General features: G+C 35.1%; 1 protein-coding gene across 2 annotated transcripts in view; it reads left to right on the forward strand.

Moving 5' to 3' along the window:
• HDAC9 (histone deacetylase 9) overlaps positions 1 to 27,750 on the forward strand; it is a 950,572-nt gene that overhangs the window by 558,969 nt on the left and 363,853 nt on the right. The window contains exons 12-13 of one of the 2 annotated variants that reach the window (XM_049785709.1): positions 10,769 to 11,032; positions 26,242 to 26,244. In XM_049785709.1, coding sequence (XP_049641666.1) covers positions 10,769 to 11,032; positions 26,242 to 26,244 — 267 coding nt within the window. Of the gene's footprint in view, positions 1 to 10,768; positions 12,001 to 26,241; positions 26,245 to 27,750 lie in introns of those variants that run through there. The other variant, XM_049785708.1, reaches the window with a different exon arrangement.

Raw genomic sequence — 27,750 nt, forward strand, 5'->3', positions numbered from 1 at the left:
AGGGGCACATTTATTGAATGCAAGTAACAATAGTTGGGCTTGGCTATGAGGTAAGAAATTTGGGGGGAGAAAAATACCTAGGGAATTAAACCATGTGAGTAGTTTTACTGATGTTGATTCCAGGCAGTTCAAAAGGAGAAGAAAGCTAAATAATTTGATTGTTTCCAATCTCGACAAATAGTTTCATTTGACAAAATGAAATAATTAAGCCTTACTGAGGAATTTTTAATATAGCTTGGTGATTCGTGAACATAACATTCTGCAACATTCTTTGTTGCAGGTTTTGGTTGCTTATACAATTCTGGTTCCAGGGATTTTCTCTCTTGTATCTTTCTGATTTCTCTCTAAATACTTATGAAGGCTGAGGATTATAGCGACCCTGAAATTTCATAAGGGCTATAATAATTTCTATTAATTTAGTACAAACTGCATTCTAACTTGACCTCCGAAGCCAAAAGTTACTCTTGTTTTGAGTTAGTTGTATCAACCAGCAATTAAAACTTCTAAAAAAAAAAAAAACAATTCTAAAAACATAATTCGCTGGCATGCAATAAGCGATGTTGTCCTACAAAGATGTACCAGCATTCATTATGAGGACGTGTGCTGGAAATATAGAAATAAAGAAGTTGGATTATTTTCCTTGAATAAATATTAAGTTTGGAAACCAACAATTCTAAACAAAATTATCCACAATAAAGCATAGGAATTGCAAAATCTAGAATGCTAGAGTTTTTGAAAGGAAAGGTTTGGATGTAAGGCATAATTATTTTCTTAGTTTTCAATTTAGTCAAAGTCTTGTGCTTTAGGTTCAATAATTCTCTAATATACATATTTTAAAAGTGTGTATAATGCAGATTCCATGAATAGATATCCAGGAAGTAACACGGTAATACTACTGAAGTTTAATGCAATGTTTATTTACTTTGATAGCTTAGTAGTTCTATTCTTATTTTGTTGCTGGAAAGTGGTTGTTAAGTTCTAGATTACTTTTCAAATCATTTATTGCCCTCTTGCATCAATATTGCATCAAAGTTATTTGTTGTAAAAAAAAAACCCACTAACTCTTGTTTCATGTCTCTCTTGGGTCTTTATTTTCATCATGAAATAGGTTTTCTATCTCCCCTTTTAGAACATCATTATGGTTAGTTATTGGATTTTTGCATTGAGATATTATTTGCACACAATAGGATTTACTACTTTTGCATTGCAGTTCAGTGAGTTTGACAAATCCATATTATATAATGTCCACAATGAAGTCAGAAAGCCATTCCTCCACTTGAAACTTCCCCTTTGCTCTTCTTTTGTAGTCATTTTCTAACACTAATCCCTGATAAGGCAAGTGGTTTGTTGACTATGGAGGAAATGAACAAAAACACATCTCAAATTCAAAGGATAGATGTATTTTAAATGCATGTGAACACCAGTTCGAAATTATCTAAAACCATAGAATGTAAGCAAGAAGACATATAAGATTATTTCAGAAATCACAGATTGATGGTCCATTCTGCTGAATTTTCTGTTGATTTTAGATCCATTCTATAGAATGTGTTGTTTTTTTTACCTGATCACTATCTTTGAAAATATTCAAATTATTAATAAATATTTAAACACTCAAAAGATTTTAGTTATAAATGTATGCATCTAGAATCATCTAAAAATATCTGACTATACTGGACCCATGTTTCTATGTGGCAGTTATCATCTAAGGCTTAATCTTGCTTGTCCACTTTATTTCCTTTATAATATTCATTTTTGTTTTGCTTTTGCATCACACTTGGCAATGCTCAGAAGTTACTACTGGTTTTGCCCTTGGAATTTTCTCAGCACATTGCTCATGGTGTCATATGGAATATCAGTGATCAAACCATGTGCAAGCCAGTATCGTATCTCTCTACTCTGACCCCATTGGTTGTTGATATTGAGTGACATGTTGATCAGCTTCCCACAGTTAGAGATGGTTCTGTGAGGAGAGAAGAAGAATGTTTATAAATCAAGTATGTAGAAAATTACTGGCTTTGAGAGCTGGTCCATGCTGGTCCATGCTAAGGTGAAGTTGAAATCACAAAGGATTAGTAAAGACAAGGAAACCTCTTCTCCCTCTGTCTTTAGCCAGAACCCTTAAAGAGAATTATGAAAGTTTATTACCAACTGAAGGGGAGAAAGAAAATTACCAGAGAAAAGCCTAGTTTTGTAATATCAAAGATATAAAATTACATGGTGCAGTTGAATACATAGCTTACTTGTATTCTAGTTCAGAAAACCCTTAAAAGTATTTGTTACCTTCCCTTACTGAGGACTGAATGAATGTTCCAAAAATCAGTCTTATTTTCACCTAAATCCCATTTTCTCTGTCAGAGGTCTCATTTATAAATAGATCAATGCAAAAGATGTTAAAAAATGTCCCCCAGTTGTTCCTTATTGTTTGCAAAATAAAGTTCAAACATTTTTACATGACCCATAGTCTTTTGTGAAATGCCTCCTGTCCCTTTCACTGTTCTTGTGTCTTCCAATATGCCATGTGTCCAGATGTGTCGGCTTTCTCTGTATCTGAAAAGTTGCATGCATATTTTTCTTCTATCTATAGAAGTTATATTGCCCACAGTTCTATTTAGAATGTTCAATAGATTTTTTTCATGAATCTGTCTCAGCTTCACCTTCTCTCTTCAGGTGGGCCTTGCCTACCCTTCAAATTAGACATTGGTATAAATTGATATTTTAGCCTGCATCTTGCTTAACTGAAGTTTTTCCCCAGGGCTTGGCATATCATGTTTGATAACAATTCAGTGAATGAATAAAAAAATGTCTGTGGGTAAGATTCCTATCAAAATAATCAATTTCTCTACCAAAAATGAATACTTAAATTATTAAATAATCGGATAGTTTGAGAGGCTACACCTTAAAAAGAATATTTTAATCACAAACCTTGTTTTTGGACAATAATTTAGAATTACAAATAAAAACAAGGATTTAAGAATTTGTTTAATTCCTTGATCACTTTTGTATCTTAAGCATTGGTAGAACAAAATGGTTTTCTGCTTCTTTGTTTCTAAATTTAGTTTTTATGGATAATGAGCCACAATTTAGAAAAAATCTATCTTGTCATTTAATTTTGATTTTTCTGGCTATTTTCCTATGCTACACAGAAGCAAGATGACATGGAATATTTTGGCTTGAGGCAGAGTTCTTCTCTATGGAGACCTCAATTTGAAACTCCTCCAAGCTCCACATTTTGTTTTTTGAGAACAGTTGGTAGATACCTAATCTATTTGTGAATTGAGATTGAATTTTATCATTATTTTAAATATAGTTTCCTTGGAGCTTAAGGAAAAGTGTTATTTCAAAAGAAGAAATTTAAGGGGCCAGAGCAATAGTACAATAGGTAGGGCATGCACCTTGCATACAGCCCACCTGGGCTTGATCCCCACATCCCATATGGTCGCTTAAGCATGACTAGCAGAATTCGTGAGTGTTGGGCCATGAAAAACCCTTGAGCATTGCTGGGTGTTGCCCAGACAACAAAAAGAAAAAGAAGAAAAAATTTCTTTTGAAAAATAGAAAAGAAAACTATGCTACTGTTTTCCCCTATGTAAAAGTGTCTGAAAATATGAAGCAAAATAATTTAAAGTCACTTAAGTACATTAAGGAAGTCAAGCTATACCTCTGATTTCTAGATATTTGAGAAATCTGGATTGAAGTCATTTTGCATAGTTAAAAACCACATTCAAACAATGTGCTTAATGATTTGTTGACAATTTTAAAAAATCATGCCTAAAGCAACAGATTTATTCCCTACATGCTTCAGTTTTTAGTTGACATTCCAGATATGAAGTGATTTGTGGAGACATAAGTTAGTATTACTTGAAAATACACTTTAAAATACTTTTTATTCAAAATTACTTACATTGATTTCTGAACATATAAATCTTTTTATTTGTAAACATTTTAACTTATTTCTAAAGATAGTTTTCCTTAGGAACTCTACTTTTTCTGTACTTGTTTGATCTTTGTTTTTTCAGGGTGAAGACTTTGGTCATATTTATTTTTTATATTAATAATTTTTTTATTTTGACCAAAGTGTATTACAAATCATTCACAGTAGTATTTCAGGTTCATAGTGACATTGAATCAGGGGCATTCCCACCTCCAATGTTGTCCTCCCTCCTCCCCTGTTCCCAGCATGCATTCCATTTCGCCAGGAATGCTATTATAAGTGGTCCCTTCTGTGTATAGCCTATTGTAGATTGGGTATCAATTCTGTTGTAGTTGGCTTTGCATTTGGTGTTCAAGTCTGATCATTTTTTATTTCTTTCTTTTTTTTTTAGGTATCTTTATTTATTTATTTATTTATTTATTTATTTATTTTTTATTTAAACACCTTGATTACACACATGATTATGTTTGGGTTTCATTCATGTAAAGAACACCACCCATCACCAGTGCAACATTCCCATCACCAATGCCCCAAGTCTCCCTCCTCCCCACCTGACCCCCGCCTGTACTCTAAACAGGCTCTCCATTTCCCTCATACATTCTCATTATTAGGACAGTTCAAAATGTAGTTATTTCTCTAACTAAACTCATCACTCTTTGTGGTGAGCTTCCTGAGGTGAGCTGGAACTTCCAGCTCTTTTCTACTCAATGTTCATATAACTGTTTGGTCTTGGTGCCCTCCATTATTTCCCCCTCAATTTGTGAGGAAGAACAAGATGGTTCAAGTTATGTAGTTCTGTTTGAAGGAAAGGAAAAAAAAATAAAAAAGGGGGGACAAAAATTCAAACAAGCAAAAAACGGAGGAGTCCTTCTAGAGACTATAACTATCAGTTTAAGAAAAGAAAGGGAAAAGGGAAGGAAAATGAAAATAATACAACATAAATCAAACCCACAAAAAAAAAAACAAATTTTATCAAAAGAGATAGATAAGTTTAATGGATTACTCTTTAAAGATTAGCAAATAACTATTATTTAGTATATTTTAAACATTTTTCCAGTATAATGTTTTATTTCAATATACAGCTTTGAAATTTTAGACATTAAAATCATGACCTTAACATAAACCTTTAAGTGCTAATGTGTTCATTTGTAATATATGGTGTTAGATATTTTCTTTGTCCATAGTGCATATTCAGCCTATATGCAAATATGCATGTATATATATGCATTAGAGTAATTTATTTGTGCAAATACACACATTACAAACTTGAATGGTCCTATTTAGCCATCATGATTGTTGGTGTTTGGCACAGTTGCTAGACAGTAGCATAGAAAATACCAAAACAGGCAGAGAGATTAGAAGGAGCACAGATAAAAGGCCATCATCTTCTTCATCTTCTTTATCTCAGCTGGGGTCCCCACCAAAGGAACTCACCTGTTGTCAGACAAATGACTCATGGCATGTTTGACAGATGGCGCTTCAACCCACAATCACACAGGCATGCACATTTATCTGTCACACAGATGTTTCGTTTTGTGTTTGCTCTCCAGCCAGGCCACAGCTCAACTTTGCTAGGGGATCACCTCCAGATGTTCAACCAAAGGGAGACCCTGCTACCCCACTGGGAGTCATCAGACAGCTCCTCCCTGCAGCTGGGGTCACTCAACAACAGTCCAGACCAAAAGAGGAACCGCCCACCCCATCTTTCGAATGGTTCTATCTGTAGTTCAAAAATGCTCAAAACACAACACACGCGAACACCAAATTTCCTAGGCAGTGGTCAACACCTGAGAAAATGTCCACATACCTTGTTATTTTAAATACCCAATGAGAGGCAAGCTAGCAGGCCAGCTTTCTGTGTTTGTAGATGCCTCTTGCTGATATTAATTGCTAGTTTCTCCATCTGGAAAATTTGACTATTTAAACAAAAACAGCTTTTCTCAAATACTTAAAAATCAGAAGTGTAGGTTCACTCCCTTGATGCATTTATATTTCATACATCTCACTCTAGGAGTTCCCATTTATCTTTTCATTTTTCTGTTGAACTTCATGAAGGGGATATTTTATTACTAATGTGATGGGAGAGTGGTCAGTATTTTTCATATAAACATTGGCATTTGTTCCATTACCAAAGGAGTCATATTAAATCTTTGTTGTTAAATATTGATCTATTGATCAAGTTTTCAGATATTTGCAAAACAAATGAGTGAGGAGAGAAACAAGGAGGGGAAAATCCCAGTTTTGACTTGCTGTTTATTTAGATGACAAATGAAATTGGATCAATACATGTGAGTAGAATAGGAATAAAAGTTATCTTTGAGGGGCCGGAACAATAGCACAGTGGGTAGTGAGATTGCCTTGCAGATGGCTGACCTGAGTCCTATCCCCGACATCTCATATGTTCTTCAGAGCCAGGTGAAATTTCTTAGTGCAGAGACAGAAATAACTATTACATGCCACTGGGTGTGGCCCAAAAATAAAAATTAAAAAGGTTATCTTTGATATATTACAATGACTAATATTTTTAAGCAATTACATGGGAATGCTTGGACCATTGATGATATTAAATCGTTGTTACAAACTTTTTCAGAGCATATGCAATATGGAAAATTAAAAGAGTTCTAGGTTGTTCTAAGATGCCTTTGCTTCTCTTTTCCATGAAAATTCTTCATAAGGTTTCGAAAAGCATTATTAAAAGTTTTTCTGACTCCAAATTTTATATTTGTATGTTCTCTACTTACTAACTTGCTAACTTGCTCCATGTAAGGAAATTTTTGTTTTACAACTCATTAAGAGACTTCAGTTGGAAGATCATTTTCCAATTTAGTCTTTCCCCTGGTTAACATACTGTTATCCAGGCTTGTATTTCCCCCCCTTATATTCCCTAGAGTCCATCATACATGTTGGTGAAACCAAAGGAACATACTGAAACAAATGGCACTGTTTCTTCCTTGCCCTCTGAAGATTGTTACACACCATTTCATTTATGTGTCTATTTCATGAGGTTATAAATATCAAATGTGATTCATAAACTTAATGATATGATTTCTGGATATTTCAGTGACCTCTAAATATATAAATAGAGCAGATTTCAAGTTTTCTCTTTAAATGTCTATGTGATATATGTGTTAGATATCCTCATGTAACAGTGGGAGATTTTCTTTCACATACTTTTTATCAGTGGGGAATTATATTCAAGTGTGTTGTTGGGGTAGAACAGAAGATCAAAAGGATTTGCATTGAAAAAGAAAATGATCATGAATTTGAAGAGAAATATTTAGCAATGTTGTATGGATTTGTATTGTAGCTCATTCAACTACTTAGTTTTGGCAGAATAATTTAGTATTACGTTAGAAGACTTAATTGTATCATAAAACCCATATTTCAAAGGGAATTAAAGATCCCATAGTGGAGTGATTTTTAATGATGGATAATAGAATTTAGGATCCATAGTTTAGATAACCTTTCTGAATGGAGGAACTGAACTAGGAGAAAGAAAGTTTTGTTGGAAATTGTTCTTTATTTATTTGGTTTGTGGGGGGGGGCTCACATTTGCAGTGTTCAGTGCCTATACATGTCTCAGTGCTTTGGGATCACGCCTGGTGGGGGTCAGGTACAGGATGGAATATTGGAGATTTGACCCAGCTTAGCCATGGACAAGGCAAAAACCTTTCTCTACTCATTGGAAGAATATTTCAGAACTTGAAATAGAGTCTTAGAAGAATATAAAATTAGAGTAAAATACCAGGTATGGGATATAATCACAATATTGGATGAAGAGGTAATGCACAGAATAATGCTCTTAGAAATTAGGACAAAGACCCTGAGCGCCCAGCAGAATTTAGGACTTCCTCTTGGTTATTGGATACTTATTGTAGTGAAGCTTCCAGAAACTTGACAAAGTGCAGTCACTCTTAGGAAGCAAGGGCTTCTGATGTGGACACTGTCCAGGGGCTCAGTGGTTTGTCTTCCACGAAGTACCCTTAGTTCTTTTCCTGTGGTCACATGTCTCCCCCCTCCATTACAGCTTTGGTTTAGTCTAGTTCTCAGAGAAGACCTTAAAAGCATAATCTTTTCGACCCATTCTAAAGTGTTAGCTGGACTCACACATGTTTTGGGCTCAGCAGTTCTGAGGAACTTTTTATTTTTAGCTGAAAATATTTTTTTTCAGAAAACATTTGTCTATAAGAATATCTTTCTAAGGTTTCTTAAAGCTTCTTTCACCAGACACCATCATTCTTCACTTAATCGCTTCTCTATAAAAGCTTTTCTACTTGCTCTTGTCTCTGTAGTGAATGGTGAAGGAAAGGGATACAGGACTGACTATCTGATCTTTCTGAAAAATGTATATTTTATCATCTTTAACATTTCAATTGGACGGAACTTTTTTATCTAAAATATACTTCATTTTTCATGGTGTTACATGCTTAACAAAAGGATAAAATTACATATGATCTTTGATGGAAATGGAGATCTTGTCTAGAGGGTAAAGAACTTACTTTGCATTTCACTGACCCTGTTTGAATCACGGGCACCAAACCTGGTTTCCTAATAGTGGTTTCACCACTAAATAGATCTAAAAGTAGCCTATGAGTCCCATCATGTATGGCCCAATTCACCCACCTCAAAACCCCATTTAGCTGTGCAGCCAAAGGTCAAGAATATTTTTTTATCTTTAATCTCAACATTGTGCAAAATATTATGTGTTGAAAATTTTGAAAATGCTTAGCATTGCAATTGGTATGAAAACCCTGCAGCTTCTTTCCTAAAATGAACTTGAAGACATTTAAAACATGATGAATGTTCTTCCTATTTTGGCTACCTGGAATAATAGAAGTTTCCAACATTTTTCCAGCATTCTTTTCATCTTCCAGTGCACAGTCTTCTCTGGCCCTTTACTGCTCAAAAGTACTCAACTCTATTAGACACACTAAATTTATGTAAGAAATGATTTTCACACTTAATATCACTGTTTCCCATCTTTTATGTTACAGCCTAAACATATTACTTTCTCACTGAACTCTCCCTTATCAATGCTCACACTAGTCCATTCCTATATAATTTTATGCTGATCAATAAGTTTCTCTAAAACGCACCATTTATGAAAATGAGGATGCATTTGATTACCTGGCATTTTTCTTACACTAAACATTGAGTTTCATGAAAACAGCAGCTTTTCTCCCCAAAGCTTAGCATAGTGTCTTGATTAATTTAGCACAATAAAAATCAGTAGAACAAATGAATAAAAATTCCCAGTAGTTCCACTTACAGTGAATTTAAAAGGCTTCATCATCACGGCTGGGCCTGATGAGTGTGTAAACTAGAGGAAAACTAGAGATGTTAACACATTCTTCGGAGTTTGAATGCTTATGAGTGAGAAAAGTTCTACAAAGGAAAATCTAGATTCTTTATTTCAGGATAATAATTTTTGAGGGAAGGTGGAAAACACCACACCTGACAATGCTTAAATGACACCTGAATCTGTTCAGGGATCACTTCTTGTAGAGCTGAGTGACCATATGGAGGCCCGCAGTTGAACCCAGTTTTAGCCTTGTGCAAGGCAAGCACCATCCCTTCTGTAATATCACACTGGCCCTTTAATGATGGTATCCTAAGTATATTATCTATTAGAGCAATTGACATATTGCTTACATAGACTTAATAGAAAATTGTAATCACTCCTTAAACAGTTTAAGATCTATAGGTGATCTGTTAAAGAGTTCACTATCAAATAAAACAATGATCAATGTGCTGTTAAATCATCTTTTGAATTTTTTGTCATTTGCTGAGTTTTTATAATATTTTGCTATTTAAATTGGGCTTTCTATTAATTATTTTTGCATCATTGTCTAGTTCATATATTTTTTCTTTTCTATTTTTTTTTTTTTGGTGTTTGGGCCACACCCAGCGACACTCAGGGCTACTCCTGGCTATGCGCTCAGAAATTGCTTCCGGCTTGGGGGACCATATGGGATGCCACGGAATGAAAACGTGGTTCGTCCTAGGCTAGCATGGATAAGGCAGATGCTTTAATGCTTGCACCACCGCTCTGGCCCCATCATATATTTCTAATATTAAGTTTGATTTAGTCAGTGAAATAAAAGATCTAAATAATTTCTTGTTTCTATTCATTTTTTCCTTTGGATGTTCATAAAATACTTTTAATAATGTCAGAAGATTTTTTTAATTATGTGATTAAAAATTATATCAGGGTAAGAATGATAGTACAGATGTTAGGGAGCTTGCCTTGCACATGACCAATCTAGGTTCAATCTCTGGCATTCCATATTATCCTGTGAGCATTAAAAGGAGTAATTCCTGAGTGCAAAGCCGGGAGTAATCCTTAAGTACTGTTGGGCATGGCCCTAAAAGAAAATAAATATATCAAATTATACTATATTAATTGACCATACAATAGTGTAGGATTATTAACATTTGTGGCTTTCTTTTATATTGGTTTAATATTTGTTTTCGAAAATAAGGTTGTAGAGTATTTTCATTATCTATTCATAATTACATTATGTTTCTTCGATAAATGTTTTCCGAATTATTTAGAAGAGATTCACTAGAATTTTTTCTTGTGTAAGATTCATGTTTTCCAGTACGAAAACAACTGTGACTGGGGGCCTTCATTCTACAGTAAGACAATATGAAAAAGAAAATGAAACGGCTTTAATCCAGTATTGCTGAAGAAGTGTGTTGCCTGCAGATTCATCATGATATTGATGCTAGTTCATTAGAAATCAGAATGTACCAGAGTACAGAATCTGTGTGTTTTACTAATGTCACCTTATTGAGAACGATTCCAATTTTCAACCTCTAAACACTCTCTTCTAGCTGCTTTCACAATCCATTGAACAACTGAAGCAACCAGGCAGTCACCTGGAGGAAGCGGAGGAAGAGCTTCAGGGCGAACAGGCAATGCAGGAAGACAGAGCACCCTCTAGTGGCAACAGCACTAGAAGTGACAGCAGTGCCTGTGTGGATGACACACTGGAACAAGTTGGGGCTGTGAAGGTCAAGGAAGAACCAGTGGACAGTGATGAAGATGCTCAGATCCAGGAAATGGAATCTGGGGAGCAGGCTGCTTTTATGCAACAGGTAATAGGCAAAGATTTAGCTCCAGGATTTGTAATTAAAGTCATTATCTGAATATGAAGCACACTGAAGATTTTGGTAAATTGATCTTTTCTATCCGTGTAAACCTTTCAATAGTATACATTTTAGTGTTTAAGGATCCTAATGAATATCTATATAGAGATTTCTATGAAAAGTGATCTATATGTAGATACCAAGGTTTCACTGAAACTCCACTGGCAAGGAAATACCTGTTACACTAAAATTATACTGCATAAATATCCAAGTAATGACCAGGTTTTAAATTCATCCCAAAGCCTGGCACATGAGTTACTTTTAAGGAAAACGAACCCACTATTGTTTAGTTTATGTGAAGAGATCTGTGACTGTGGATATGTTTTCCCAGTCTGATCAACGCAACATTCATTTATGGTTTTGTTTGTTTATTTGTTTGATATATATAGAATTCAGTTTTCACACGATTGTACATAATGTATCATACTTAAGTCTTTAACACTGTTAAAAGAAGTCTGCCCCTTTTCTTCCTCTCTCTTTTTTGTTAAGTGAAATGTTCTGGTTATCATGCCAGTAGTCCTAGGTTCTTGAATAGATAGCCTTTGAAAATCTTAGGCATAGAAATGGTTTTAAATACATAGCTGCCAATTACAGCACTATTTTAAATATTACTTTATGTCGTTCCTAGCACTGCTCATCTTACTTCTTTTTTAAAAATATTCTGTTATTTGATGACATTGTCTATCAATGAAAGATGAAATAAAGCAGCTGCAGACATTGGCAAGCATTTATAAGCAGCGTTATGGCCCCATCAGATACTCTATTTTTTTCCTCCAGCTGTAGAGAACACAGTCAAAGTATGATTATTATCTGACATGAAGTCAAATCCATGTTTAAAAGGCGAAAGTCTACCATATTTTATAGCTGTTATCACTAGAATCTCTTAAACATAATTCCATAATGATACAGCCATAGACCATACTCTCTTGGCAAATAAAAGTCTAGGCAGCTGAAACTTAGCAAAAAAAATCTACTTGTATATAAGACACCTTCAGAAGGACTATGTCTTTGATGCTATGAAATCCAAACAACTTTGAAGGCCACAGAAGACTGTTTATTTAAGTCAGTGCTTTGTCAGGTTCCTGCTGTTCTACAGAAAACTGATTCTATGAAGTTGAACAGGAAATGCCTTGTGGAAACAGGAAGTCCAAGTGATTCATGTACTGAGGAATGTAGGGAAAAAAAAAGGAGGATAGTGTTTTACTCTTTCTGTTTTTAAAGGGCACTCTTTGAATTGATTTATTGTCTAAGAAAATAACACCGCAAGTAGGGAAATTGTTAAGGAAGCTTTTCACTGGAACATTTCCTTCATACTCTCTTTTGATATGTTTACCTTGTTTCCTAGGTTGACTTTTGTTAAGCTAGTTAAAGATTTGTTGTATTAAGACCCTTTAATATGGATAATCCAAATTGACCTAGAATCTTTGTGAGGTTTTTTTCTATTAAAATATTTATATTTCTAAATCCAAGGTATTTTAAGGTATAGTATCCTCTTTCAAAGGAAATAGAGCCGTTTTGCCAAATGTAGCCGTTGTACAACTGTATGTTTTAGCACGTGTTGTTTACATTTTGCTGTGATATTCAAAAATATTTCTTAAAAAAAGTTACTGATAAAGATACATTATCCTTTTTTTTAAAAAAAAAAAGTCACCATTCAAATTAAATTAACCAAAAATAAAACTTAGAAAGTTTAAAACTTTTCCATATAATGTTAAGTCCTGATAATTTGACAAATAGCTATAATGGGCAACGCTTCCTTTTACCAACATCTTTTGGTTAGTTTATTCCTCCAAATTAAAATGAGTTTTTGACAGTTGTTTTGCATTAAATTTATGGCATTCCTAAGATAAAATTGTATATTTTCCATCTCATAAATATTCATTTCCTTCAAAGTATTTTTTTTTCAATCTCATAAAAAGGGATAGTGCATCTTTTAAAATACATTTTATTTGGGGAGGAACATGTGGCCAAGCAGACTTTTGTATAATATTACTTCAAAGATATGTAATCACAAACAAAAAGATCCTATTTTTTATAATGTCATTGGATAGATCCTCATCAGTACAGTTGGTGGACGTTCATTGTTTGAATTTGATAGTCTTTGAATTTAATCAATAAACTACCTGGAACCAGTGAGAGGGAAAGCTGGACTTAAATAATATTAGAACTAATTGATAAATGTCTCTTTTAAAATCTACTGTATTTATTATAATTTACACCCTTGAAGGTGTTTTCTTGTTTTGTGTTGTAAATATATTGTTTGTATGTTTCCCTTCTTGCCTTCTGTTATAATCTCTTCCTTTCTCAAATAAAGTTTTTTTAAAAGATCCCCTTTCATACAGTTGGCTTTGTGTAAACTTGATATATATAATTGAACTTGAAGCTTTCATACACTAGGTCTTATATAACAAATATATATCCATTCTTTGTTGAAATAAGAAATAAATTTATTCTGAGAAGTTATAATGCTGTTAAAAATAAGTCCAAATAATGACCTTAACTATTCACACCAATCAAAATCTAATCACAAAACATGTAAAACTTGTTACAACTTTATTTTCTTAATGGGCCTTTATCATGATGTTATCATCTTGAATATCAATTTGTAGATATAAAATTTTATATAAATAGATACCAGTTTCTAACTTTGCTTAGCTTAAAAATACTGTCTAAAACTTTAACATGTCCCCTTGAATATAAAAAGCACTCTACAAATATTAAAACGACTAGATATTATATATCATATTAGTTGCATCATTATAGTGAGAGCCTGACCTACAAGGATAACTGAATAAAAATGAAGAGAGAAAGAAGTAGTTAACTTATTATTTTAATGCTAAAGTGAAGAAGAAAGAACCTGACCAAGGTAAAGAAAACAACTATTTACCACCCATGGACCATGCTATAACTTGCTCTTCTTTAGGTTATATTCTAATTAAATTTATCAGACAGTATTTCATGTGACAGTGTATATTTGGCTCAGTCCTTTATTTTTTTTATTTTATTTTGGGGCCACACCCGGTAACGCTAGGGGGTTACTCCTGGCTATGAGATCAGAAATCGCTTCTGGCCTGGGGGTACATATGGAATGCAGGGGATTAAATCCAGGTCTATCCTGGGTCAGCCGTGTGCAAGGAAAACTCTATCACTGTGCTATCTATCCTCCAGCCCCATGTCTCAGTGTTTTAAAAGTAACTGTTATACTATTTATCCCCTTTATCTAAACTGAAATCATGACATTTAAAATTATTCTAAATTACCATGATTCTACAATATAGTATCAAGAAGAATTCTGGAGCTATAGGTATGGGCCATTCCAAAATATGTTGTCATCTTGTGATGCCATATATTTTATAATTTTTTGTTTTTTTTGGGGGGGGTCATACCTGGCAGTGCTCAGGGGTTACTCCTGGCTCTACACTCAGAAATCACCCTGGCAGGCACAGGGGACCATATGGGATGCCGGGATTCTAACCACTGTCCTTCTGCATGCAAGGCAAACACTTCACTTCCATGCTATCTCTCCGGCTCCTACATTTTATAATTTGATTAAATTGTGAAAATACTGTTAATATTAGTCATCATTTCCTGGAAACTACCATTGAACTCTAAAATTGTAAGATTAACTCAGGTTTAGATATTATATTTCATTAGTATTCAATACTATAGATCGAATTTCCAAAGTGCTATCTTAGTGCCTGTTTCAATAAATGTATCAATCCAATACTAAAACTTTTTATTGAAAATATTTTATCCAGGCTTTCTATAGATGAACCGTTTCCTCTTCTGGCAATAAGCATTCTCCTTTTCACTGGTGAAAGTGTCTTCTGAAATGGATAATACTAGTCCAAAGACATGAGAAAGATTTTTAGAAATGTTTTTATTTTCTACATTTTTTGAAAGAATGTTAAAAAGGAATTTAATCTTTTATTAAGTTTAAATTCACACACATATCTACTTACTCCTACTGTATACTTATATAAACAATAGCATTTTATTTTAATATTCCCTTGCATTTCTTACAGTGGTGGAAGTAAGCAGTTGACAGTCTACAATTGTAGGTTGATTAACATTTGCAGTTATAAAAATCAAGCGTAGCCAGGAAGCAAGGGATGCAGTTTAAAACGTAGAATACTAATTCCCTTTAATAATGAAATATTTTTATCTAAGTTTGAAAGGAAAATGTGTGCGTAGGCAGTGAAACAAGTTAGACAACTAAAATAGGATAATGGTAGTGATTTCTTTTTCAAAATTTATTTTCATTTCAAAGTGTTTCTAATCTCTTTATAGCTCTTTGGGGCGGGGGCATTTTAACTATGGCTTTAGAAGATGCACTTTTTGAGAGTCATCTTGATTTCCAAACAAATTTTAATTCTTGCAAACTTAAAATGTATTATGTATTGTTTAAGCACTGGACATTTTGAACTCAGTTATTCATCAACACCACTCTACGGGGCAACAATTATTGTTCTGTTGTATAAATGAGGGCTTTAAGACATAGAGATCAAGCTCATGTGATAGTACCTCTCATTTCAACATAGCTAACATTGTACTCATGACCAGCTCTACCACTGTGTGTTATGCAGTAATTCTATTGAGATGATGTTTGTTTTGGGATATTTTTTTGAAATATATTTTTTGTTTAAGTAACATTATCATAGTTGGGTTACAGTCATAACAAGAACACCCCCCTTCACCAGTATAACATTATCCCCTCCCTCCTTCCCATCCCCTTCCTGTTTTCAAGACAGGCATTCTACTACAGTTATTTGTTTTTAAGTTCAGTAAGTTGTATTTTTTTTTAAAGGATAAGAGTAAAGAAATATAGTAAAGGTGTGATACTGGCAATTGCCGTTGTTTGCATAGGTCCAGAAAAATGGGGAAAATGGAAAAAAAAATCCTTGACCTGATTACAAAAAGGCCTCACCCCAGAAATTTATTGGCATAAGACAACTCTGAGTTCCAGGCATACCAGTCCGTCTAACCCGAGTCATTCTCTGTGGCCCAGGTGAAACTTTTTTACACTTTAGCTATTGTTGTTATCAGATTCCTATATTTAAAGACTCTGGATTCTGTGCATTTCTTTCCTCGATGTCAGGCTGATGTGGCATCCTCTAGTTTCAGCTTACCATTAAATGCAGAGCTATCTGCCCTGCATGCAGACTGTTGCTGAGTCGTCTGGGTGTTGGGATCACTCTTTGGAGTAAGTCAATGCCAAAGCAGTGGTAGGTCTTCCCTGGTAGAGGCTTGGATCCTGGTAATGTTATAGACAATTGTGGTTGTTTTTATAGATGGTATCCATTGTTCAGGGGTGTGTGGGCGATGCCCATTCTTCTGAGGCCTAAGCCAAATCATTATGCCAATGTTCAGGGTAAAAGGCCTAATTACATTACCAAATTTGTGTTCTCATCTCTATTAGATAAGAACTTCTTTGCATATGTATTATTTTCGCATTTTAATGTGCCTATGCAAAAGAGAAGCAATGCCACAAGATATTTTTGGTGCATCTGGAGGCCGACGAATAAAGTCCAACATTTTCCGTAACTTGGTTCAAACATGAAATCTATACAGAGACTCTTCTACCAGTATTGCTTATAAAACAGATCTCAAAGGGGGAAAATCAAACAATCAAATAACAAATTCAGTGGGCAAAATTGTCACTATATGAGGATGTTAAAAAAGAGTTCCAGATGTTAAGGGAATACATCTGAGATATACAAAGGAAATACATGTGTCCCTTTTATGTATTAGAAATAGTCAAGAGGGAGGGGGGTGTTTCCGAGACACCACTTTGGTCTGTGATTGGACAAGCGAAGAGCACATGGAGCCATGTCCTCCCCTTGTTGCCTGCTGAATGTTTTGGGGGTTTTTTGCTGTATTTTTTTAGTTACTATGAAATTGCAAAATTATTTGTGATTCAATTTCAGGTATACAATATTTTAACACCAAGCCTTTCACCAGTATCAGCTCCCTTCACCAATCCCCCACTCCCGCTGGTCTGTTTATGTTTTAATTCTACTCCTCTAAACTTTCACCATTTGCATTTCTAAATTGTCTTAAATCCATCAGATATCTTTTTAAAATGCTGTTATAAATTAGGAGATTATGATATTTTTTATTCACAAATAACAAATCTAACCCTTGTGCAGGTTATGTTCCACCAGTTTGAATGATCAAGGGTTGTGTTTCTTTGCTTTAACCAGAGCTAGTCCTGGAATGAGGTGGAACAGTGATTGTACTTATGGTAATTTTGGCAGGGTGTGGCAAGATGGGAGGAGAATGGTTCTAAAATGACTCTCAGTTTTCCTTTGCTATTTTTTCACCTTCATTCCCCAAAAAAGATAGAGTCTACATACACCCTTTATGTCCTTAGGATAATACCTTTATAAATCTTGATGTCTACTGAGAACACACTTGTTAATCACTCTGATCTAAAATAATCTGCACACAATTTTAGAAAAGGGAAAAACAGGGACATTTTCGTTCTGTTTGTTTTTATTTTTTGGTCACACCCGGCAGTGCTCAGGGGTTACTCCTGGCTCTATGCTCAGAAATCGCTCCTGGCAGACTTGGGGGACCATATGGGATGCCAGGATTCGAACCACCGTCCTTCTGCATGCAAGACAAATGCCCTACCTTCATGCTATCTCTCCGGCCCAAGAGACATTTTCTTACCTTTAGATTTTCTGTAATTTTCCAATGGAATGGTTCACTAAACACTAGATGGAAATTGTTGAATGAAGATTTGAGATACTCCCAGATTTTCTGATTATGTAGTCAGTCCTATGTGACCCAGGAATTTACATTTGTGTCCTTTTTTTTTTCTTTTTTTATTTATTTATTTATTTATTTTTAATTATGAGAACAAGGGTGCAAAGAAAGAGGACAAGGTAAAGTTACAGTGGAAGGACCATCACCCATAACATAATTCTCAGAAGTCCCCTTGCTGATATCTTAACTTTGAAATTTCAGCCAAAGAACATTAAGATAAATAAGACAGAATCCATGTACAATTACTTTGTCCCTCAAGTCCCCAGATTGTAACACATTATAATATTTCTTAACAATACACAAAGCAATCTGAAGCCATAAAACTTACGTAACTCTTTAAACATTACAGGCATAATATTTTCTTACATTTCCATATACATGCATATTAGCTTACATTAACCTCAAATTTTAAGTGAGTTCTTTTTAAGGATTAGAGTCAAAGGAGCACAGTAAAAATGGTGTTAGAGTGGCAATTGTTGTTTGCATAGGCCCACCAAAATATGAGGGACATGGAAAGAAATAACCTTGGCCTAAGTACAAAGAGACCCGACCCCTGAAGTTTCCTGGCACAAGACCAAGTCTAGGCTTCAGGCAAGCTAGATCGTCCAAACCCATACATTGTCTGTAGTGCCAACACACTTTTATTTTTCACACAGTCTCTGTTGTTGGTATCATGTTTCTGTATTAAAGATCCTGGAATCTGCATATCTTACATTGAAGTCAGGATGTGGAGCATCCTCTCCTTTCACCTCACAATCAAAGGGCAATGCAGGGAGCCCTGTCCTGTAAGCAGGTCGTTGTTGTTGTTAAGTCTTCTCAGTGTTAAGGGAAGTCTCTTTTGAGCAGGTCAAAATCTGAGCAGTGTATGTCTTCCGTGGTAGAGGATTACTTCCAGGTGATGTTATAGACCAGCCTGGATGTTTCGTGGATGGCTTCCCTGGTTCAGGGGAGAATGGATTATGCCCTTTCTTCTGAGGTCTGTGCCAGGTCATTATGTCAATGTTCAGGGTGTAAGGTCCCTCTGCACTACAAGATTTGCATGTTCCAATCTCTATTAAATAGGATCTTATTTGTATGTATAGTATTTTCCCATTTTAATGTGCCTATGCAAATAAGAAGCAATGCCACGTGGTGTTATTGGCGCATATGGGGGCCATAAGAACAATTCCAATGATTCCCATGACATGGTTCAATTCTAAGCATTAAACTGGGGGACTCTTCCACCAAAATTCTTTGTTAAACAGCTCAAAAAGAGAAAATAAAAAGTGGTAAAAAGTGGTTAGAACCATCACTGTATAAGACAAAATTTAGTAAGAATTATAGCTGTCCGAAAAAACCCACAAAATATTCTAAAGAAATATGTGTCCATTTTATGTATCTTGAAACAGTTTGGGGTTGTCACACACAATGCACAGCTTTGGACTGTGATTAGGATTGTACACTACTGAAGTTAAAAAGAGTAATGTAGGTTAGTGATGTTTGAGAGGGGGTTAGAGAGTTAAGGAGTAAAAAAGAGCTTTGTATGGGTGTGGGAAAGGCAGAATACAAAATGAACATTCTGTATATGCAAAACATAACATAAGAATAAGGAATATTCTGAATACATGAAGTACATGAAGTACGCGCGGGGCTCACGCCCCCGCGCGGTTCTGTAGTTTTTGGATGCCTAGGGAGGAATTTCTCCCCCCCTCCCCCCAGGGCCCAATTAACCAGGCGTGGCCTTAAAGACCCACCAGGTTTGGGGGGACCTTGGTCCCCTGGACTAGGTGGTCAGCCCAGGGGGCCTGTGGCCAGCTGTCCTGCCCAGAGCCCCCAACATACCAGTCAAAGACCCAGAAATCCTGGCATGCGGAGTGCTCTGAGCCCAGCTGTGCCTCTGTAGTTTTTGGATGCCCAGGGAGGAATTTCTCCCCCCTTCCCCCCAGGGCCCAATTAACCAGGCGTAGCCTTAAAGACCCACCAGGTTTGGGGGTTTGTGTCCTTTGGGAGAGTCTAATTCATAAACTGTGTCCTATAGATGACTATGGTCCCTCTTCAGCATCCTAAAAGGTAGGTTAAGTTTTATCAGGGCTAGTGAGGGGACTTCCATTATTTAGGGTAAGGGTAGAAGCCACTTCCACAGACACTGGGCCCTTAAATCTAAGGCTAAATTCTCAAAAATGTCACCCTGAGTGGGTTTTACAGTGACAGAGTCAACTAGAGCACTAGAGATACACCCTCTTTAGTGTTTCAGGGTGCTCTGCTTTATAATTTTCTTTTGAATCCACACCAAGCATTGTTAAGGGCTTACTCCTGGCTCTGTGCTCAGGAATCAACCTGGTGATCCTTGGTAACCATGTGATATGTTGGGATCAAACCAGTTATGCCATGTGAAAGGCAAATGCCTCAACTACGCTACTAACTCTTTGGCCCTTATTCTGATTTTTACTGGCTTTTAACTAAGATTTTTGGACTCTATTTCAAAACTTTCAAAGAAGAACATCATACATTACTGTTTTATTATTCTGTTTTATGTACATTTTAATTTTACTATAGATTATTCTCACCATATTTTTTGCTGTTGCTGTTTGTCATTTTTTTTTTTTTGCTTATTTCTCATGTAAATCAAAGAACTTTTGATTCACCAGGACTTGGAGAATTATTTTTTTCTACCAGGTTTTGAGATGTGTATATATTGATCTTTGTGTTTTGTAATTTTGAGGAAACATTCATTGAACAAAATTCACCATTTTAATCATTTCAAAGTATACAATGGAGTGGGGTTTAGTATATTACTCATTTTAGGACATTCTCATTAGCAGGAAAAATATCATTTATGAATTGTGTCTCACTTTTCCCCATCCTTCCCCATGTTTTACCAGATAACTAATAATCTACTTTCTGTTACTATAAACTTTCCTCTTGTAAACATTTTCTATAAATGATCCATCTGTAATGTGACCTGTAATATCTAACTTCTCTCACTAAACACAATCTTTTCAGGGTTCATTCACACCATAGTACTCAAGGACTTCTGGCCATATTACATATCATTTATGAATACCCTGAATTTCACTTATTCATTTATCAATTGATGACCATTTGCATTATTCCCCTTTTTTACTATTATAAGCAATGTTGCCATGATATCCATGCACACATTTTGCTGTTAACTTATGTTTTCAAGTTCTCTTGTAAATATACCTAGAAGTGCCATTACTAAGTTGAAAGGTGAAAACTAGTATTGAGTCATGCAGTAATTCTTAATTTTTGAGGAAACAACAAATTGCTTTCTACAGTAGTGAAATTATTTTATAGTCCTGCTAGCAATGTGCGAGTCTTCAATATCTGCCTAGCCACTCTCAAACATTTATTATTAGTCTTTTAAAGAAAAAAATTGTAGCCACTGTATGATAAAATATTAACTAACCACTCTCAGTTTTATCACTTTATTGATTTTTAGCACATTTGCATGGATTGGACATTTCCAAATTATCAGGGAAATGTCTCTTGAAATTCTTTGTCTATTTTTTTCATTGGCTTGTTTATGTTTTTGTTTGTGAGCTATGAGGATTTTGAAATATATTTTGAATGAACCCTTATCAAATAAATTTTAAATCTTCCCATACTGTGGATTGTCTTTTTATTTTCTTGAGTATAATTTAAGCACAATTATTTTGATTTGAGCATCAGATTTAAACAGATATCTAACTCAGAGCATATCAACAATTTATACGTTTAGGACTGGGAAGCTAGTTGAGAGTGACTTACAGGCTCTCAAATCTGCTTTGATTCCTGGCATCAAATGAGATCCCAAACACTGCTAGGGTAACCCTGGTTGTCCCCAGCACCAGCACAGCCAAGCAGCTCCACATCTTCAGACCTTAGCACTGAATTGCAACTTGTCCAAGAACTGATGGCAATGTCCTCTGAATCGCCCATCACTATTTGAGATAATGAACCTCCCATTGACACACAAACATATGAAAAAGTAAAAATAACTGTACATCTCTTTCCTTCTAAGAGCTTTATAATCCTTTCACTTATAGCTCTTTACTTCATTTTTATTTACTTACCTTATTTTTTAAATGATCCATGCACTTTACTTACCTCAAAAAGATAAAGAAGATAAAAGAGAATAAGTTAATGAGGAGCCTGAGGGGATAACTCATTGTCAAAGGCAAATTATTTGCATGTATCTGAACAGAATTTGAACCCTAGTATCACAGAGCCCCCAGAGCATAACCTGAGTGCCCCTAGTGGGCCACTGTAGGGCTCAAGTAGCTCAACCACCTCAGCATTTTTACACTAGCCTTGCACAATAAGGGCCAGTTGATAAGGTATTGATAACTTTTTAAGTAGATTTTTAACTACTTTTAGGATTACATATAACTCATGCTCACATTATATTTTTAGACTTAATCTTACCTGTTTTACTTTTTTCAGGTGGTTGGTCCATATGTTGGACCATACCCAGTAGTGTTTAGTGTCTATTCTAGATCACTCTGTCCTAGATCACTTGTAATGGTTCTCAGGGAATCCATATATGGTTGACTGGGGTTTTGAACCTTACATTTGGGATGTAAGACAAGTGCTTTAACCCCTGTACTATCTCTCCAACCTTGTTTTATGTTTTTACCATGGCCTTCTTAAAATATAATATATATGTGGCTTACATTTATGAATCGCACAGTTTCTATTACATATATATCTTTACATTTCTACCATATTTTATACATTTAAATACATAATTTTGAAGACAGAAGGGTATAAAACTTTAGTAAAAGGTGAATAGCTTCTCTTGCCAATAGCTTTCTATTGCTGTTTCTTTAACACAGACATGAAATGTTAGTGTTAAATCCATAACATATTAATGGTTTAAGGATTTAAATCTCTTTTATCTTTATATTAAGGATAATCAAATCTTATCAAGTGTTTTTATTATTAATCAAAAAATTTTATATTTGACTCATCTTAAAGTTAGCAAATTCATTTTTATTTAAGCATGTGCCTTTATTTCCTACATTCCCACGTCTTTCACTGGTATCACGAATACATTGAGACAGCCTATTATTAAATCATGTATTATCATTGTATCTACTTTATAACTTTAAATGGCTCTATTTCTGATCATTACTAAAGTCATTCCCTTCACTTGCTCTGCTGTCCCTATTTAATACTTTAAGACTAATAGGAATATCTTATCTTATCTGTGATGGTTATACTCTCTTTCCATGTTAATCTAAAATTTTATACTTAGTTGATTAAGTCTCTACTACCATATTTTTATTTTTATGGCAGAATATTTTCCAATTATTTCACCTAACAATTTTCTATTTATAGTTTCATTGTTCAAAATCCAACAATAAATTATTCAGCAATTTTTCTTCTCTCTGAACACATCATTCACCAATTGCTGCAAATTCTAATTCAAACCTGAGTTTTCAATTGAATGGGTTTCAGCAAGCTGTATTTCCTTAGTTTGAAAGTCCTTAACTTTCCAGATACAACTCCACTTTCTTCTTTATGTCAATTCTGAATTTGACTGCTCCACCTCAGGCCAGGCAACTTGGAATATTTGTAGGATTTACTATATCATTTTTCTTTCATAACTAACTATATTATATCTTCTTGCTTCTTTTGTTGTTTTGAAGTGATTTCTTACCATGTTCAGGGCTTAATATTGACGCTGTACTCAAAAATCATTCCTTGTTTACCCAGGGACTATACGGGATGCCAGGGATTGAAGCTGGTCAGCTGCATACAAGGCAAACACCACTCCAGCTGGTCTCTTTAATCCAGGGAAAGTATATCATATAGTATTCTTAGGGCCATGCAAAGAAAAACTTACGAAAGTCTTCAGTTAAACTTTATTTGATTTATTATGTATATTATTTCTCTCCATAATATGATTCCAGACTCACTTTTGTTTTCTATGCAAAATGAAGACTCATGTTTTATTCGTTGTGCTAAATTATTGACATTAATTTTTCTTAGATTGACTTCAGTAATATTAGTTGCTATTAAATATTCACTTTACAGACAGAAAATACTTAGCATTTTCTTGAATTTGCTAATACTAAAGTAATTAATCTTATAGTTACATTTTATGAGAACCAATTTATTGTGATAAAGTAGCAACATAAAAAAGCTCATGGTCTCTGCATTTTTCTGTACACATTTTTTATAATTAGACTTTGAAAATTAGATTTTGGAAAGAAGATAAACAATTCATATTAATCTAAGAGTGTTAGCCATCTCAATTTGGGGCATTTTATTTTTGAATATACCCAGAAGTTTTCAAGTCTTATTTCTTGTGTTAACATATCACTCCTTTGGGACGAGATGTCATGCCAGGGATTGAACCAGAGTAATGTGCATACAAGGCAAGCAACATACCATCTATACTATCTCTGTCACTCTCAAATTTGAACATAATGAAATTACTGTTCATGGAAACTTATTAACTGGTGCCATTTTTCCTAATTGTCATTCACACATGCAGTTCCTTGTAAGTGCAGTTGACTGGTTTCAGGGTCTACTGACAGACAACAAGTGCCTTGTAAGTGCAGTTGACTGGTTTCAGGGTCTACTGACAGACAACAAGTGCTCCCTCCACCTTTATAATATATGAGCAATTCCACCTGAAGCATGTGACTTAATGCTGCTAAAATTCATTTTCATATTATGTTGTATGTGTAAATAAAATGGTGTCCTCTGTACAAATAACATGACACATCAGCAAAATTTGTACAGTAAAAATTAGGGCTTGCAAATAATATCATAATGATTAATAAGATTACTAATAAGTTCTTGAAATTTTAAGCATTTTCCTTCTTGTTAGGAACCTATCACACCCAGTTTTCACTTTTTGTTCAAGAATCCCTTTCTATTTAGGAAATGAAACCCCTAGAACATTATTTCCTTACCTTAACCATGTTCCAGAACAAGGAAATACAGCCACAGCCACTGCAAAAGAGTACTGTGTAGAATTTATTCTTGCAACTGAAATGCAATCAGTTGCAAATCTCTTTTGACTTTTGGAGCAATACCCTGGCTAGAATGTTTTGGGTAAGCACTATGAACATATTACTCTTCTCCCTCTCCAGTCTTTCCCCATCTTTCTTGTTTTTACTTGCCACAAAAACAACCTCATATTTTGTTTAATCCTTCAACTAAGCATCCCATAAATTCTGAACAACTATAGGTACAAACGAATGACATGATCTTCATTGCAAAGAATGTATCAGGAAAATATATCAGTTGGGGAGATGTCTTGTGTAAGCTGTCTCTACCCCATTCTTCATTCATTCCTAACCCATAACAAGTACCAGTGTCATTTATTAATCAAGAAGTTGAATTCATAAAATGGGCTTTTCTTAGCTAACAAAGGATTATCTTGCCATTATTGTATCAAGTTTTTCCTTCTTTAAGAGTCAGCATGAAATGAGCAAAAATATTAAATTTGCTTTGCCTTATAGAAAAAACTCAGAAAATATTTTGGGGGGTGAGAATAATTCTTATAATATCTCAAATTTACTTACTATTAAATTCAATTCAACCTGGAATGACAAAAGTTTATCTTAAGAAAATGGCTGCAGGGGCCTTAGAGATAGCACAGTGGTAGGGCATTTGCCTTGCACGTAGCCAACCCAGGACGGATGATGGTTCGAATCCCAACATCCCATATAGTCATCCCCTGAGCCTGCCAGGAGCGATTTCTGAGTGCAGAACCAGAAGTAATCCCTGAGCACCGCTGGGTGTGCCCCCCAATAAAAAAAAAGAAGAAGAAGGAGAAGAAAAAAAGAAAATGTCAGCATAAAGAGAGAAAGGCTGTTCTACCAGAATTCCTTTTGAACAGATACCAAAGGGGGGGGGGGAACAAACAAAAAAAAATAAAAGAACAGTGGGCAAAAATTGTTAATATATAAGAGGATATCCAAAAAGAGTTATAGATGTTAAGAGAATACATCTAAGATATACAAAGCAGATACACATGTCCCTTTTATGTCTTTAGAAATAGTCGGGGGTGAGGGTGTTGAGTCCGGGTGTTGGTCTGTGATTTGGCCACCTGGAGGCTGCAAAGGACTCCCAGCAGTCCCATATCAGAAATTGTATTTGAGTGGAGGTTTCTCAGAAGCTGAGTATGGCAGCAAGCACAGGTCCACAGTGAAGGAAGATGGAGGACAGGAGGCCACTGGGAGTAGATTAATCGGAACAGAGAATTGATTTCTTCTCGGGATGAGAGTCTATATTTTCACTTTGGGAGCTGGTTGGAAGCTGGCTTGTGTGAGGATAATGATCTGCTTCATAAGGAGCAAACTACTGAGGGTAAAAATGGTTAAATTTTAAATGGTTAAATATGGGGTAATAGGCAGTGGGGGTGAGAGTAAAGGATTATAAATGAGCCTGTAAGGTGATGAGCCAATGGGGAAAGGAAAGTATACAATGTAGACATTATGTATATTGTAAACATAGATGAAACCCTATGGTATCCTATTAAACTATCTATAATTTACACTCTGGGTTTGGGAATGGACAATGGTGGGAGGAAAGTTGCCAGCTACTTTCCCAAGACAGCCCTACTTGTGCAGAGTGGGGCTTTGGGAAAACCTGGGGTCCTCTTTAAACTCTCCCAGGCACCCACCTTGCTGGATCCCTGGGCCGGGGCCCAGGGAAGCTCTGAGTTCTGGTAGGAAGGAGAGGGAAGGCTGTTGGTGGGGAGGCCAACCCCCGTATTCTCCCCTAAGCTTGGAAAAAGGACCTTTACTACTGTATTGTTTAACACTTGTTTTTTAAGAAAGAAAGAAATAAAAACAGCTTACTAAACTTAATAAAAAAAATAACTGTAGTAAAATGCCTGTCTCGAATACAGGCAGAGGATGGGAATGAGGGAGGGTGGTAGTGGTGGTGGGAATGTTGCACTGGTGAAGGGGGTGGGGGTGTTCTGTTTCTGACTGAAACTCAACTACAATCATGTTTGTAATCATGGTGCTTAAATAAAGAATTTATATGGGAAAAAAAAAAAAGAAATTTTACAGAAACCTGTACAGAAAATGTTTCAGAATTAAGAGTAATTCTCAAGGGTATATTATTTTATGTAAGATTATAAAATTTTAAAATCCATGCTAATTACTCTTACTTTTACAGGCATTAAAAACTGTTATTATTGTACTCGAGAAATTAAAATGTTTTTTAAGTTTTCATGTTTAGCATATGCTAAAATTCAAAAGTAAATTAGATCATATTAAATGGGATAAAAGAGCCACATAGTAAAATTAAAAAAAAAAAGAAAGAGAGAGTGAGAAAGGCTGGATAGGTGTGGCTGGGGCAAGGCTTTGTATCCAGAGAGCCTTGCTTCACCCCTTTCACTGCATCATGGTCCCTGAACACTGCCAAGATTGAATATCTAATAATTAGACAGGAGCAGATCCTGAGCGCCAATATGTTTATGGTCACCAAAAAAAAACTTTTAAAAAGGAAAAAACTTAATTATTTAATGAGAAACTTAATTTTTTATCAGCCCTTTATTCTCTGTTACCTTCACTGAATACAGCAAAGGGTAACTTCTCTTTATATATAAATATGTAAGTATAGATTATAGATTATATTATAGATTATATATTATAAATACATATTATACATAAATATTTATCTTTGAGTTTTGGGTCATACCCGGTGGTGCTCAGGGGTTACTCCTGGCTCTGTGCTCAAAACTCGCTCCTGGAATATAATATAATCCCATATAATATATGGGATGCCGGGATTCAAACCACCGACAGTCCTAATTGCATGCAAGGCAAATGCCCTACCCCTTTGCTGTTTCTCCGGCCCCCATATATTATATTTGTAATATCGGGTATGTTTTAGTTATTCTGGAAGTACCAAAATTACTTTTTATTTATACCTTATAAATT

Source organism: Suncus etruscus, chromosome 13, assembly GCF_024139225.1.
Source record: "Suncus etruscus isolate mSunEtr1 chromosome 13, mSunEtr1.pri.cur, whole genome shotgun sequence".
Taxonomy (NCBI): Eukaryota; Metazoa; Chordata; class Mammalia; order Eulipotyphla; family Soricidae; genus Suncus; species Suncus etruscus.